This window comes from Amblyomma americanum, chromosome 10 (genome assembly GCF_052857255.1).
Source record: "Amblyomma americanum isolate KBUSLIRL-KWMA chromosome 10, ASM5285725v1, whole genome shotgun sequence".
Lineage (NCBI taxonomy): Eukaryota > Metazoa > Arthropoda > Arachnida > Ixodida > Ixodidae > Amblyomma > Amblyomma americanum.
The window spans coordinates 115681125-115696843 of NC_135506.1; the positions used below are offsets into that span (position 1 = coordinate 115681125).

Consider the following 15719-nt stretch of genomic DNA (forward strand, 5'->3'; position numbering starts at 1 on the left):
TGTGCTACTCTCGGAACTGGCCAAGATGGGATGTTCGTACCTTCGCGAAGCCACCCACCACGGGCCACTGGTAGCGCTCTTAACCGCTCCCACGCTCCCATTTCCAGCATAATAACAACCACGCCCTCCTGGGACCTATAGTGTAAAATGTGCACCGGATTTCTATTCCAAAATTTTAGGACGTGATAATTCAAATCTTCATCACCCTGACTACTCCCACTGCAGGACTAAGGCTACTCCCATATTTCTCCAATTAACCGTGTCCTGTGCCAGCTGCGACTACCGTATCCCCGCAGACTTGTCAATCTCATCTGCCCAACTAACTTTCTGCCTCCCCCGGCTACGGTTGCCTTCTCTTGGACCGTTACCTTTAAGGACCATGGGTTACCTTCCTATAGCATTACGTGCCCTGCCCAAGCCCATTTCTTCGCCTTCATTTCGACTAGGATGTCATCCACTCGCGTATGTTTCCTTTCTCACTCTGCCCTCTTCCTGTAAAGTCAGGCTCATTCAGGATAATAGAAGTCAAGTGAAACCAAGTCGCCTTCATTTAGCACCAGAGAGGTGTAAGGAGCGCTACCAAACAGCCTTCAGTACTATTTGTCCAGGGATCTTGGTCCCTGTACAAAACTTCAATATCTTTTACAGATTAAAAACCTGTCTTATTGAGGAGAAAAGAGGACCACGTAGTCTTGTGTTTCACGCTTACATTGGGGGAAACAAGGCACATATAGCCAGAGTCGCAGACTTTGTAGCAATACACAGTTGGCACTTAATAATGAAACATACAAGAAAAAAACTCCAAAGGATGCGCACTTTGTACATTGTGAGTCCACTCGTAAATTCAGCAGAGCTGGTAAATTGTAACGGATAATCCGGCGTCCATATTTCCTGTTCCTGTTTGCGGAATGCATAGATGACTATGACTGTGCCGACCCTATTTGTGGGCCTTATGTTCCATCCTGAGAAGTTTTGTGCAGATAATCCCAGAATATCAGCGATTGTCCTTTAATGCCTGAATAAAATGTCTTATTGTAGTTGTGGCATTATTATTATATGGAACTTTTCACAACGTTGTCTGTGTAGTTACACCGCGAGAAATATTGACGGTTATTCTGGTGGCTCGTTTTTATAGTTTGTCAAGTTAATATTAGAAAATGTGGTAGAACCTAATACCAAAAAGCAGAAGCTAATTATGGAAGTGACCATTAAGGTAGGAGAAATTTCTTTTTCACATTGCAGGAAAAAATGCACTAATAGCACTCTGGATAAAATACCGAAAAAATTAGATAGGTTGAACAATGGTAAAAATATGTTTGCTCCAGGATAAATGCTTCATCACACTGTTTAAATAGCCCAAGGCTTTTAGTTAAAAAATCATCATAATATTTGAACCACGCACTAAAGAGCAAAAAGTTCGGGATTTGAGGAACCTTATTTTGAAGCAAGAAAAACGCTGCTTTCAATTTACTGTATTTACTCGATCCTGCCGCGCACCTTTTTCCGGAAGAACTCGTCTAGAAATGGCATGCGTTTTAGAATCCAGTGCAGAAATGAAACTACGCCAGCAACACCCTATTGTCATAGTCATGACAACATTCAGTGGACGGTAATTTTTTTTCGTCGATAGACTAAAAGCTGCTAAATTCTACTCCTCTCAGTTCGAAAATCTGGATGATTCTAGTGGACGGCGCGGTCCCTGCCAACACACATGTAAATCTATGACGTTCGACGCTCGCTAATTGTGACACCATGCGTCTCGCGCCGGTTAATTCGAACAGCTTCGCGAAGGAAGGCCGCGTCCAGGTACGAGTGGCACGGCAAGCGATTCTCACAATAGCCTTACTCAATACTCAATTGCATGCTGCAAAGTTGCCCGTGCCACTCTGACGTACGCAACGGAAGGCTTGACGAAACATAGACGGACCCCCTCTACGACACCAGCCCGACCGCTTAGTATCAATTCCGCTTTCCTTAGTTTCGCGCCAGCTTTTGACACCGGCGGGTGCTTGAATAAGTAATTATTTAATAAAACAATGTGGCTGGCCCAAAGGCCCCGCTGCTATCGACCGCGCGTCAGCCAGACAACCGAACGCAGTTTCGCGGCGTTAAGACGTTGATTGGCGCCACTGGGCGCTTCTCTCATTTCCATCCTCCCAGGTCTTCCAGTGTTCTGAAAGTGCGCGCTCGTAACGTGCCTTTCACTCTTTGTGCGGGAAATCCAGTGCGCGTTACAATCGAAGACATTTAGCTTTTTCCGTGACCGTCAACAGCGGGTGCACCTTAGAATCCAGAGCACGTTAAATGGAGTAAATACGGTATTACTGCAATAACTAAAAATAAATATCGTCTTTTCACTAAATCACGGCCAATATTGGTTCGCCTCTTCAGCAATGTCACATATATGATGAGTCGGTTTAAAATGAAAGGTCGAAAAGAAAGGAACATGTCGTCGCCATATTTTTTAAATGTGCAGTGTGAGTATGGAAACCACACAATTTTTCTGTGACGTTTCTAACTCTGGCTCTGTTGTGGTGTAGAACAAGGCTAGAAATTTGCGTAATTTTCGAAGCGCATAGAAAGTGGCATCACAGGGGCTCAAACATGTGCAGTTTTGTGCTAGTAGCATTGATATTAGTGATAAGACGTAAAGTACTTGACAACGGGCAGAAATGCGCTTGAATCTGCCTTTTTTATGATCGACACTGCCAAATGTATTCCTGCCGACTCTCGCCTTAAGGAAAACTGCTCAGAAGAGGGAAACAATTGACTTCGACCATATTTCTTAGATACCAGCACAGGTACCCTCCACCAATAACCTCGATAAATTCGATAGCCTCCTTCGACGCTTGTCCCGCCTGCGATTCCACTGACCAATATATTGGGCAAATCTTTCGTCGCTGTTTTTCATGCCGGCATAACATCAATTACTTAATTAGACCCCCAGTGCTAGTACTGAATACATTCGCCGTAATTTTTCTCTTGCACCATCATCATAAAAATTTATAATGTAGACAACCTACATTCGTCCACAACTCGAATACGCATCATCTGTTTGGGATCCCGGCCAAGTAACCCTCATACAGTCCCTTGAGGCAGTGCAAAATCGCTCAGCCCGGTTCATCTTAAAAAACTATCAAAGGACAGCCAGCATTATTAATGTGAAAGCATACTTGCATCTCCCATTATTATCAACTCGAAGAAAGCTATCTCGTCTCTCACTTTTTCATAAAATATACCACCATAACTCAACATTGCGCTCCTTGCGGATTGAACCCCCCTCATACATTTCATATCGCCGTAACCACAGTCAGAAGGTCAACATTCCACACTCAAACACGGTTGCCCATTCTAACTCGTTTCTTCCCCGGACCTTTAATGATTGGAATAACCTATCTGCATCACTAACAAGTATAACTGGAGAACGAAACTTTAAATCCGCGTTGCAAAGCTTCTTTTTTGCCTAGTATTAAATCCATTTCCATTTGTCTATCTTCATTGTGTATTGTGTTCTTTGAGGTATTTTTATATTTTTTTATAGTTCTGACACCAATGCCGCCTTAGAAATTAGATTTTGTACCTTGTTGTTCTTTTTCTTTTCTTTTATTTTGTTTTCTTCATGTGCTAACTTTACTTTGTATACATTTTACCTAAACCTTGTCTTGACATTGTATAAACTATATCTGCCCCTCCCCTCTGCAACGTACATCTGTACCCTGGGGGTATCCTAAATAAATAAATAAAGAAGTACTGGCGAGGACACTGCCTTCGGTAGAGTTTACAGATTATGTTAGTCGTTTACTTTACTTAACGAGGTGTGTTGGAAATGCACGGTAAGGAAAGAGGCACGCAAGAAATGCGGACAAATCTGTGGACATGCATTCTCAGCACTAACAATATCTCATCCATACCTGCAGTTTCGAGCAGAACAAAAATGAACCACGAAAGCGATGATGCTATTAGGATTTCGCTCAAATCTCAGCGCGACCTATACGGTTGCAGCGAGATAACCATATTTGTAAAGATGCACCGTCGGTATGCAGACTCCGTGCTCTTTAGAAAATCGTACGCATTTCGAATACGTCCCTCGTTTCTCGGGCTGACTTGTCACTACCTTTTCACAGTGAACATAATGTAATAGTTTGGCTTGCAACCATGCTCCTAGCAAGGGAGATGACGGTCTAACTCAAGCGCGCTTACTAGCCTAGAAAGTTCCAACAGTTCAGTTTCTGAAACCTTCTTCAAGTCACCGGGAGGTCAGAAGATTGCGCTAAAGACATAGCAGATATTAAACTCTTCCAGCAAACTGTTAGCAGCTCTCTCGACCTCTTTAACTCTAGAGGTAGTCGCTCTTAAAAAGTCCGCCGCACACTTTAAATCGGTTAGCTTGCTCAAACGCGACGAGCTAGAATGGGTTCTCTAACCAAAACTGTAAATCTTTTCGTTTCTAAGAACAACGTTCTTGAGAATCGATCACATTGCAACAACATTACCTTGCATGCTCTTGCTGAAAACATTGGTGACAATGCCAATGAATGATTTGAAAAAGTTGCGCAATCGTTTTCAAAAATTTAGAAATCGTGCCTGCGGTTGTTGTGCCGCCACCGGGTCGGTAGACCTCGGATTGGCCAAACATCCGGTCTTCATAAAGTTCCTAGGTTTTCGGGATAAGCTTCTAATTCTCATCATTGCCTTAAGCTCAAGGAAGCGGATTTCTCTCTGAAGGAATATTTTTCTCTCTGGTTCGTTTAGTCCATAAGAAACTTCGGGATCCATCAGCTTCCTATCGTTCAATCCAGGCTTCAGAATTTAAGATTCCGCATTACCACCTCTTTATCGTCGGTGCCCTTTCAATGGGGTTGATGCGTCGAATGGTTTTGTAAAGGCAGTCTGGTGTGAACTAACGTTTGTAGTAGGCGTTTTCTACCGCCCCCCTAGTTCTACTGTAGGTCCACTACGCGGCCTGAGATGGTTCTTGCATTATTGTAACATTCAGAAGTCATTTGCGTGGGAGATGCCAACGTCCTTGACATTCATTGGTCATCACAACCACTTTCCGGTCGGGAGTCATGTGTCAAGACAGAAATAATTAAGACTTGTCTTTCAGCCTGAAACAATTAGTTAATCAGAAAACTAGACTAGGTCCTACTTTGGGTTCAGTATTTGTCACTACTGGCCTTTTGGATGAAGGCTTTACTCGTGATGCAATGGAAAGAATTTTCGACAAGGCTCTTTTTGGTACATCTTGCATATCCTGTTCTAAAACACAGTTTCCTATTCAAATTTCTCAATTTCTGCAGTGCAGATGATAATTCTTGAATAGACACCTTAGCTGATTCATTAGATGCGTTGACTAGACTTAGGTTTAATTTGGTGCCAAAAATTTACCCTATTTGTAACACGCGTTACTTCGTGCATGTAACGTGTTGTACATGCGAAGAGGAACATAACTGTCATTAAGACTGCAAGCAAGAATATGGATATTCAACATCTAATCTCCGCCCCAGCAGTATTCCTGGTTCCCAACTTAAAGGCGACCCTTCCAGCCTCGCACTATTAAGCCACGCCAAAAAGGAGCTCATCTGGAAATAAAATCCGTGAAGAAATTATTTGCCGTGCAGAACTAGAGCAATTATTAAAGATTAACCCACATCAGTTTTGGAGGTCGATTCTACGTAGTGGCCCGTCGGAATTCCTCTAGAATTGATGAGGGCGTAGTCGCCAATCCCCGAAGTATTGCCGTTGCCTTCTGTACATATTTTCAATACTTTTTGTTTGCGGTAATGGTCAGGTTTCACATTTACAGACAGCCACACTTTTCCATTCCATAAAAGACATCACTATAAATCTAGGTAGAGTGGAATACAGCTATTTACGCCGAACCATGTATGATTGGAGTTCACTTTATCGCAGCAGAGGTGCCCTTCCACTGCATCAGTTTCTAGACAGCACTGAGGTTAGTTATCGTACCATCTCTGTGTGCCTGCTCTCGTGATTGCTGCGTGTGTGTTGATTTTTATTCTTATGCTTTTATGGCTGTCATGTTGGAGACAGACGTTATATACCTTTACCCCCACTCCTGATATACCCCTGAGAGGGCTGCAGTATATATAAATAAATAAAGAGGAGTGCGTCCGCGTGCCGTCGGCATTCATGAAACAGCAATGGCGAGTGCGCCACAGGCACTGAACGACCAGGATGGCAGAAACGTTATCTCGTCAACTTGTTTGTTTCTCCCCCTGTCTGTCGCTGTGCAGTTGCAAGGGAAAGGCCAATTGGCCCAACATAGCTACATTTTTGTGGCATCGATATCTTTTTCAAGAAAATAACTTGGTTATACCACCATTACCTTAGTCCGCGGTGAAGCGCGACCAAATTTTCAGACTGCCTCGCGACCATCACATTTTATTCTAAACTGAGGTTTTTATTTTGTTTAAAATACTGCTTATCTCAGTATGAGAGAATGGCAAATGGACATTCACTACACTTTGCAAAGGATACAGAAGCAAAGGAGCGCACAGGACGGTGACTACAGAAAGACAACGCACGCGCTGAATTTCTGTCCCCCCATTCATTGCACCGCAAAGCCTGTTCTTAATAAATGAAGAAATTAGCCCAAATTGCCATTCTACACTCTCCACTTGATACATCAGACTAAATAAATACATCTAAGATCAACTATTAGCGCATTTTAACAAGTAGAAAGGTGGACAACAATATTGTTACGTGGCCCGAAGTCTAGGCAGGCACAAGGACGACCGGAGCACAGGGCACAGGTCACACTGAACACCGAGCGGATAGCGCGCTCACAGCGGACACTTCCTCCACGTCGTCTTTACGGAGATTATTCGTTGCACGACCCCCCGGTCGAAAAGGCGCAGTCTCGGTTTACATCAGTGCAGTGAAGGGGACTGCGAGACGTAAGGCTTGAGTCGAGAAACGTGTACAACATCAGTCTGATGCTGAGAGGACGTGGCACCGGGGAAGATCGGCGCGATCTCATAGGTGACGGCGGTGACTTGGCGCAGGACACAGTACGGGCCGACAGAAGTTTTTCAGAGAGCCACACGCGGCGAGATGGCGACCAAAGCAGGACGAGTGAGCCAGGGAAGTAGGAGACCAAACGGTGGCGGCGGTTGTAGAGTTCCTGCTGAGAGGTCTGTGAAGCGAGTAGCCAGGAGCGTGCAAATCGGCGGGTGTGGTCAGCGCGAGCAATGGTGTCGTCGGCGTATGCAGATGGCGGAGCAGTCGAAGTGGGAAGCAGCGTGTCCAAAGGCAGCAGGGGCTCGCGGCCGTACAAAAGATAAAAAGGGGAGTAACCGGCAATGTCATGGCGGGAGGAGTTGTAGGCGAAGGTCACATAGGAGAGAGTGATATCCCAGTCGCCATGGTCCGGAGGAACGTACATAGCCAGCATATCGATGAGGGTGTGGTTGAGGCGTTCTGTGAGGCCGTTTGCGGGTGGTAGGCGGTGGTGAGTTTATGTTTTGTAGAGCACGACCGAAGAATATCAGCGACAACTCTGGACAGAAAGCATCATCCTTGGTCGGTAAGAAGCTGACGGGAAGCACCATGATATAGGATGAGGTCGGTCAAAAGAAAATTGGCAACATCAGTAGCAGTACCGGTGAGGAGTGCCCACTTGATCGCGTAACGAGTAGAGTAGTCTGTGGCGACAGCTACCCACCTGTTTCCCGAGGTGGATTTCGGAAACGGTCGCAAAACGTCTAAGCCGCCGCGGGTGGGATGTCGATGGGCTGAAGCGGACCGGCTGACAGAGTGGTGGGGCGTTTCCGGCGCTGGCACTCCTCGCAGGCAGCAACGTAGCGGTGTACACAGCGGTAGAGGCGGGGCCAAATGAATCAACGACGCACGCGGTCGCAAGTGCGGGAGACACCCAAGTGCCCATCAGTGGGGAGATAATGCAGCTCTTGGAGGATAGCAGTGCGAAGGTGCTTGAGCACAACGAGGAGGAGGTCCGGGCCAGCTTGGTTAAGGCTCCTGCGGTATAAAATTGCATCACGGTGCACAAAGCGGCACATCGGAGGGTGGAATGGGGCGGTGTTGAGGCGGTCGATAATTGAGCGCAGCTCGGCATCGTGGCGCTGTTCTTCAGCCACGTCAGTGAGGGCAGAGAGAGAGCACAGAGCGTCGTCGCTGTCAGTGCCAGGATTGTCACAAGGGCCAACGAGGTAATGGAAAAGGCAGTCGGCATCGGCGTGCAAGCGACCTGACTTGTAGAGTGCAGAGTAATGGTACTGCTGCAGGCTCATTGTCCAAAGACCAAGCCGTCCTGTAGGGTCTTTCAAGGAAGAAAGAGCCAGCACATTGCATGATTGGCAGTGTTACGTTTGGAGACGCCAACATGCCAAGAATAATCAAGCCACTGAGAAGCATCAATCGACAGAGGCTTCAAAGGGCCGTCGACGTGGTTGCAGCGCCACGAATGCAGGTGATGTCGTCTACAAGGGACCTCCCCCCCCCCCTCCTGCTGTTTACGAGGTGAAACGGCCCTCCGCTGCCTGAGAACGGCTTTCGAGAACCTGTCGTTTGTCCCCAACGCCGGAACCACCCGGGACATAACGACGTCTTTCTCCCGGAGGGGACGGCGGGGAGCCGGCAAGCGGCGCGGGGCTGCAAATGAGCCCTGGCAAATGCGGCCGTGTTTGACTAAGCGAAAGACGCCGCAATCCTCGTGCTTCGAAAACAACCTCGTCTTACCCTAAGTGCTTTCCTTATACGTGGAACCTTCTGCAAAGTGCAGTGGGATCCTTTCGTTCCCACGCTACCGCTGTGAAGTGCAGGTGACTGACCTTCGACGCTGCTTGGGGCCCGCTTCGGGCTATTCATCACTGCTGCCTGAACAGCGCGGACCATAACTTGCCAGAAGTGGCAAGAGTGTGTTGTTGGGGGCGGCCTGGAAGGCGGACCCTAAACACTGGACACGTGATCTACATCAAAGTGATTCGACGCATTTTTAATGAACTAAATTCCCCAACTAGAGACCTGTGGACAGCGGACCCTATTTAAGCAGCGATCTGGCGTGTGATCAGCCAGCTCCCGATTCACTCTTTCGAACTATGTAAAAATGTAAATAAACCCTTTGAGTCTCTTCTCCACCTCGAAGACCCTCTCATCTCTTCGTCACCCCACAACAGCAGTCTCCCGAACCGGAACCCGGGGACACCGACCTTGGCGAGAGACGGCACAGGCGAACCAGGGGCCCGCATCTAACAACTGGAGGCGGTGGTGGGATCGAAGTGCAATCCCCCAATACCGGTGGCCTGCTATGGGGTTGGAGCCCCACACCTAACAGCAGTGACGACTGTAAAGGGGCGGCCATAAATATGGGCGGAATTTCAAAACAGTCCAGACAAGGTCTAAGTACTCACGTTCGGTAATTGAGTAATTACGCTCCTGGGCAGAAGGAGACGCTGGCGTAGGCGATGACATGGTGCTGTCCGGATTGCCTCTTAGAGAGGATAGCGCCAATGCCGTAGCCACTGGCGTCAGTGCGAACTACAGTGGGAGCGGTCACATCGAAGTGTGCCAGAACTGGCGTGGTAGTAAGCTTCAATATTAGGTTGGAAAACGCTTGTGCTTGGTCGGGCCCTGGATGAAGGTGGCGACTTTTTTAGGAGATCGGTGAGGGGTTGGATGATGCGGTCTTCTCACGGTCCTGGTCATCGACAGCAATTTGCCAGTAGCCGGAGCGAAGATCTATGGATGAGAAAAATTTGGCACCATGGAGGTAGTCAAGTGCGTCATAGATCACGGCAGGGGGTACACGTCCGTTTTAGCGATTTTATTCAAGTAAATGTCGTTACGTGAACGTGACTTGGGAATGTCTTTGACTGCTCGGGTCTATTAGGGTCAGGATGCACCCGTGTTGTCGACGGCATGACCCAAGACGGTGAGCTGACGGCGCTCGAAACGGCATTTCGGCGAGTTGAGCTGCAGGCCGGCATGACATAAGAGGGAAAGGATCTGGGAAAGGTCAGCGAGGTGAGAAGAAAACTTGGGCGAAAAAACAATGACGTCATCGAGATAGCACAGGCAGGTGGACCACTTAAAGCTTTGCAAAAGGGCTTCCATCATGCGTTCGAACGTGGCTGGCGCGTTGCATAATCGGAAAGGCATAACTTTAAATTGATAAAGGCAATCAGGGGTCACAAAGGTGGTCTTCTCACGGTCCTGGTCATCGACAGCAATTTGCCAGTAGCCGGAGCGAAGATCTATGGATGAGAAGAATTTGGCACCATGGGGGTATTCAAGTGCGTCATGGATCGCGGCAGGGGGTACACGTCCGTTTCAGTGATTTTATTCAAGTTGCGATAGTCAATGTAAAAACGCCAGGGGCCATCCTTTTACTTGACAAGCACGACGGGTGGGGCCCAGGGACTCTGCGAGGGTTCGATAATGTTTTTAGCGAGCATTTTAGTACCATCCGCATTTATAACATGGCGCTCGGCGTGAGAGGCCAGGTAGGGGCGGTGGCGGATGGGACGGGCATCGCCTGTTTCAATGCGGTGCCTGGCGGAGTTTGACCCAGCGCGGCGTTGTTCACGTCACAAATATTCGAAAAAGATTCGAGAATGCCACGAAGCTTAGCAGTTTGGTCGGGACGGAGGTTGGTGGCCATCATGGTTGTGAAGGCGTCTGTCGACAGTGTAGGCTGCCGGCGCGGGGTGGCAGTTTCTTGAAAAGGGTGGCGGCCAACTGAGCGACGTGGCAAGGAGCGAGAGGGGATAGCGCAGCCACGCAGATGCCGGAGCACTTGCGAAGAGAAGCCGAAGTTGAGGAAAGGCAGAGAGAGGGCGTTGGCTTGGACGGCGGCGATGGTAGGGACGGCGGGTAAAGAGCCATCGGGTGCAGGCGGACGGGGCATCACAGGCGCAAGGGCTTCCAGTTTGCGGCGAACAATCCGGGTGACAGTGTCAGCGACGAGGACACCATCGGAGGACGCGCGGGATGGTAATCTCTGTTCCTCGCAGGAAGAGGTGGCGGCCGTGTTAGGGAGCCGAGAAAACTTGTGTGGAATTCGGCGGCTTTTAACCTGCTTGAAGCGACGACATTCTTTTATGTTTGTGTCCACGGTAGTACAGTCTTTGCAAACAATTAAATTAAAAGTATCACCCGCAATTCCTTTCAGAGCATGGCCCACCTTGTCGGACTCGGTCATGGCGTTGTCAACTTTGTTGAAAAGCGCCAAGACATCTTAAATATATACGACATAACTTTCTGTTGACGACTGGGCGTGCCACGCGAGCTGCTTTCTCGCAGAGAGCTTCCGATCATCGGGTATGTCAAACAAAGTACGAAGCTTTTCTTTAAAAGTGTCCTAGCTCGCCAGTTCGTTTTCGTGAGTTTCGTACCAGACCCGGGTCGTGCCACTGAGAGAGAAGATAGCATTCGCCAGCATCACGGTGGGATCCCACCGGTTCAAGGTGGTCGCTCGTTCATACAGGCTGAGCCATTTGTCGACATCGGTGCCGTCGTTCCCAGAAAAGGTACCGGGGTCACTGGGAGGAGCCATGACTACGAAGAGAGCAGCAGGAGTGGTTCGCGACTCGCCGGGTGGAGCCATGATGGTAGCAGGCCCTGCCAGACGACCGCTTCGGAGCTGCGTGGCTTGGAGATTGTCCACCCAGCACCTCCACCAAAGATGTTACGTGGCCCGAAGTCTAGGCAGGCACAAAGACGACCGGAGCACAGGGCACAGATCACAGCGAACACCGAGCGGATAGCGCGCACACACCGAACACTCCCTCCACGTCGTCTTTACGGAGACTATCCATTGCAATATTATGTAGATGACAACAGTGTGCTAAAGGAAGCATAAACTCACGGTAAGGATGGTCGTTGAGCTATGCATTGTGAGAAGTTAGAGCTGTGTCTGTTGGTCTCTATCTTCATCCAAGTTTTTCGTATTTTTGTCATGATGCTTCACCTAGTGCAGACACGAGAAGACCACATTTCAGGGCTCATAGGTGCCACAATATGCAAATGCCATTATATAGAGCTCAGCTAGTTGGGAGTACATCGTTCTTCCTCTTCAGAAAGGTTGATTCTCCACAGCTAGAGCACGTAAAGGAGGCTTCTGATTTTCGCCACGCAGGAGTACTCCAGTTTGTTTCTGCACAAAAGGCCACAAGGAAGCGGCAACGCAATGGCGAAATTCGGTTCCTAATTCTCTGAGAAGCCCAAGCTTCGCCTGTTGACGCGGTGTGTACATTTAAGAGCCATAAAATTATTCGATCTGAGTGGCACTCATCTTTATCCTGCGATGTGCCAATCCGGTTCATTACATCCCGCGATGTTTCCGTCTTCGGCGTGTGTTTTCGGCACCATCGTCACATTGACAGACGTCTATACTGCATTTGCTAGTTTCCATGTGCCAGAGGCTTCCATGATTACCTTTCGCAAGCACTCGTAGCTGGAACTGGTATGTAAAATGGGCGGGTTTGCGCTGTACACAAGGCGCACATTGTCCCTGCTGGCCACCACTCACAGAAACGGATATCTGGGTGACGAATAAGGGAGCGGCGGTGAGCGGCAATGGTTTCGGCGGTCCGTTGTTCTGTCATGAATAAAGATGCTATCTGTTTATCCATTTCTGTGCGACGTTTATCCCGTATTGGAGGATTAGCGTGATATAACCTAATTACTATAAGTGCTTCGTCGCAGCTGACAAACCGTTGCGCGAAAATGAGGTGTTTTTCCATGCGGAGACATAAGGTAAGAGCAGCCCACCTACAAGCTGCAGTCATGCGCATGCCGCCATGCAGAAGCTAATCTGATGAGTGGTAAACAATTTCACGGCGCCCAGGACTACATCTCTACGCATTCTAACCGTGCATGACGCAATAACCATAGATGCAATAGCAATGGTGTTTCGCACACACTAATTAACACAAGTTACGGTTTTCCTGAACAACAATATCTGTATCAAACATGGTACCGAAATATTGGCAGTTGTTTTGCCCCTGTTTATGATCTGGTAGCTTTTTTATTTGTATCCGTTTTACTGTAGTTGCATTATACTTCCATTTGTGTGGGTGCGTTTCATTTTTTTTTTCTGAGGGCAATATCTTTGAAGCGGCGCTCATTAATTTATAATCTTTCTTGTGTTAGTATCATCGCATGTTTGAAGATTTTTTCAAGCGCATATATGTTCCGCCTCACATTTGGGCATATCATCTGTGCTGTATTTCACAACGAAATTAATAAACAAGTAAAAACCTTTTTCTTTGCATTTCTCGAAACATATTACGAGAAACGCCGAGAACCTGCTAGTTTAACTGCTGTCACTAAGCCCGATGCAAGCGCCAGAAACCTTGCCACATGTATTTAGCGTGTACGTTTTCCTTCGGTATTTCCTGGAGACGTTTAATTTTGTCTGGACCCGATTCGTTGTGCCCGCAGGCAGCCAGCCAGTACAAGGACGACCAGCACACCCAGTTCGGCCTGAGCCACTCGCCTCACTCGCTCAGCATGAAACTGCAAACCAAGGAGAGCGCGGCCAGCCTGGCCTCCTCATTCCTGAAGCCTGCGCAGAAAGTTTTCGCGGAGGCGGGACTCTCTGCAGTAGGGGTCATGGGTCTGGTGCGCAAGGTCGAGGAGTTCACGCACGAACCGAGGCTGGTAGCGTGGTTCAAGGTCAGTGGCAAACGACACCGCGAGAAAAGACGCGGTGATAATTGGACTTCTCCCTGACGGGGAAGTCCATCGGTTGCTTGGCAATGCACCACTCGCAAAAAAAAAAACCTGTTACGCCCGAGTACTGAGGCGAAAGTAAATTATGCTGCAAACTTGTTTTGTGCCTGCGGCGCGTGGCCTTCCTCGGGGGGGGGGGGGGGGGGCAGCAAGCCACATATACCCCCCCCTCCCCCTGTGACACTTGCTGTTCTCCAATGCAAGGCGTCGCGTTTGTTTCTTAGCTGTTGCTGCCCAAAGTTTTGCTTAGTGAAGTACCAGCAATTTTTCATTCTTTTGAAGCTCTTCTTTTCCGGCAATGAGGGCCTCGTTTTCTCGATCACATGTCCAGATTGCCTGCTCTATCGAAACCAAATGAGAGCTTCGTCTCTTACTTACTTCTGATTAAAGCGTCTCTGCTACGCGAGCACATCGGCAATGCGCATTTTTTTTTTTTGCAGCTTGAGGGTTAACTCAGACTGCCGCTTTGTGGTGACAGCAAGCAGTTCAATAGCTACAAATCGATACGGGAACAGATCGTACTTAACGGTAACTGTAGTGCATTTAATTGAAGCAGACAGTAAAGATGGGGTAACTAAAGTCCGTTAAGACCAAAACAAAATTGGCGACCATGAGAGGTATTGGCACTGTCACTGGTTGGCGAAACGGAATGAACGGGCTTATTTCAAAAAAATTGTGTGGCGTTTCGCGGTTTTTAAGCGAGACTGCTCGTTCATACTTGTTAAGATGTTATTTAACAAGAAACAGCGTGAAAGAGCACACAGAGGGCAAGGAACGCGCACATGATCTTCCACGTGCACATCCATGCTGCTTCTGTCCACGTCCACAAGTTGAGCGGACTTCCTTGCAAGATCGTGTAATATGTTCAAGCGACCATTGTGGATTAGTTAAAAAATCGACAGTACGATGACTACCCTAAGTTCGCAGCGAAAGAATGCGGCGCCTGTGTCCGGACATATGGCTTAGAGAGACACTTCAGGTGGGCTTGCGATGTGCCGTTGAGATGTTCTTTTGGGACTTTCTCAGGAAGATTTGGGAGATCACACGGGTCGTGGTTATGTGTTTCTTGGTACTGTGTATCAAGAATTTATTTAGCTGCTCTAACCATAGACGACCAATTTGCGCAGTAATTGCTTGCCTACCTGTGTCGCCAAAACTACTACAGTAGAAATCATTACACCACAGTAAGCTTGAATGTGCTCCTTTCAACAAGGACCACAGCAGTGGCAAATATATTATCCCCTCGAACTGGTCCGGAACAAGATTATTTGTTTAATACTTCTTAGTATTTATCGCATGGACATGCGTTATTTTGAATAATTGTATCCAAGTTAACTGACTTCTATTAGTAAATTTGCTTTCTTTCGGAAACCTTATTAATACTTCGTTTCGCATAATGACGCTTTCTATCTATTTTTGCATATGCCGACTTTTGTTTATCCCTCTAAAAAAATAGGAATGACTTCCTATCATTTCAAAGCTTTCTTTCAGTATTTCATACCATGTACTTTACAGGATTTCAATCGCCTTCCCTGATCGCTCACATAATGCTGATGACTCACAATTTGGTAATGCCATCAAAATCAGTTTATTTTAGCGATTAGTCAGTGCGTACACATGAGGAGGTCCCAAACCAACGGGAGGGCTACATGGAGGACCTCCTTGGCTAATATTTGATAACCACGAAATATCCAGGCCTGTTATTGGACCAATGCCATCCACAATGCCTCACAGCCTGAGTCCCGCAGCGACCCAGGCTATGAGGAACGCCGCAGCCCTTCACTACACGGCGTTTCTCATTGCCTGAGTCGCTTCGGGACGTTAAACCCTCATAAACCATTAACGCATTGCTGCACGAGAGATTGTTGCAGAAGAAGTTTACTTATTTATTGTTCAGCGAGCAGGGACATCGAGAGAAAAAAGCTCCCGGGAGCTTGAGTCTCCTTAGCCCTGAAGAGGACGGAAGCGCGTCAACCATCTCTAAAACAAAAACCACCAAAGGT

At 47.7% G+C, this 15719-nt stretch overlaps 1 protein-coding gene across 1 annotated transcript in view; it reads left to right on the forward strand.

Annotated features, from left to right (window-relative positions):
- The window catches only part of LOC144108648 (uncharacterized), a 47263-nt gene that overhangs the window by 13959 nt on the left and 17585 nt on the right, over positions 1-15719 (forward strand). Inside the window, exon 4 of the mRNA XM_077641831.1 lies at positions 13426-13659. Coding sequence (XP_077497957.1) covers positions 13426-13659 — 234 coding nt within the window. The remainder of the gene's footprint in view (positions 1-13425; positions 13660-15719) is intronic.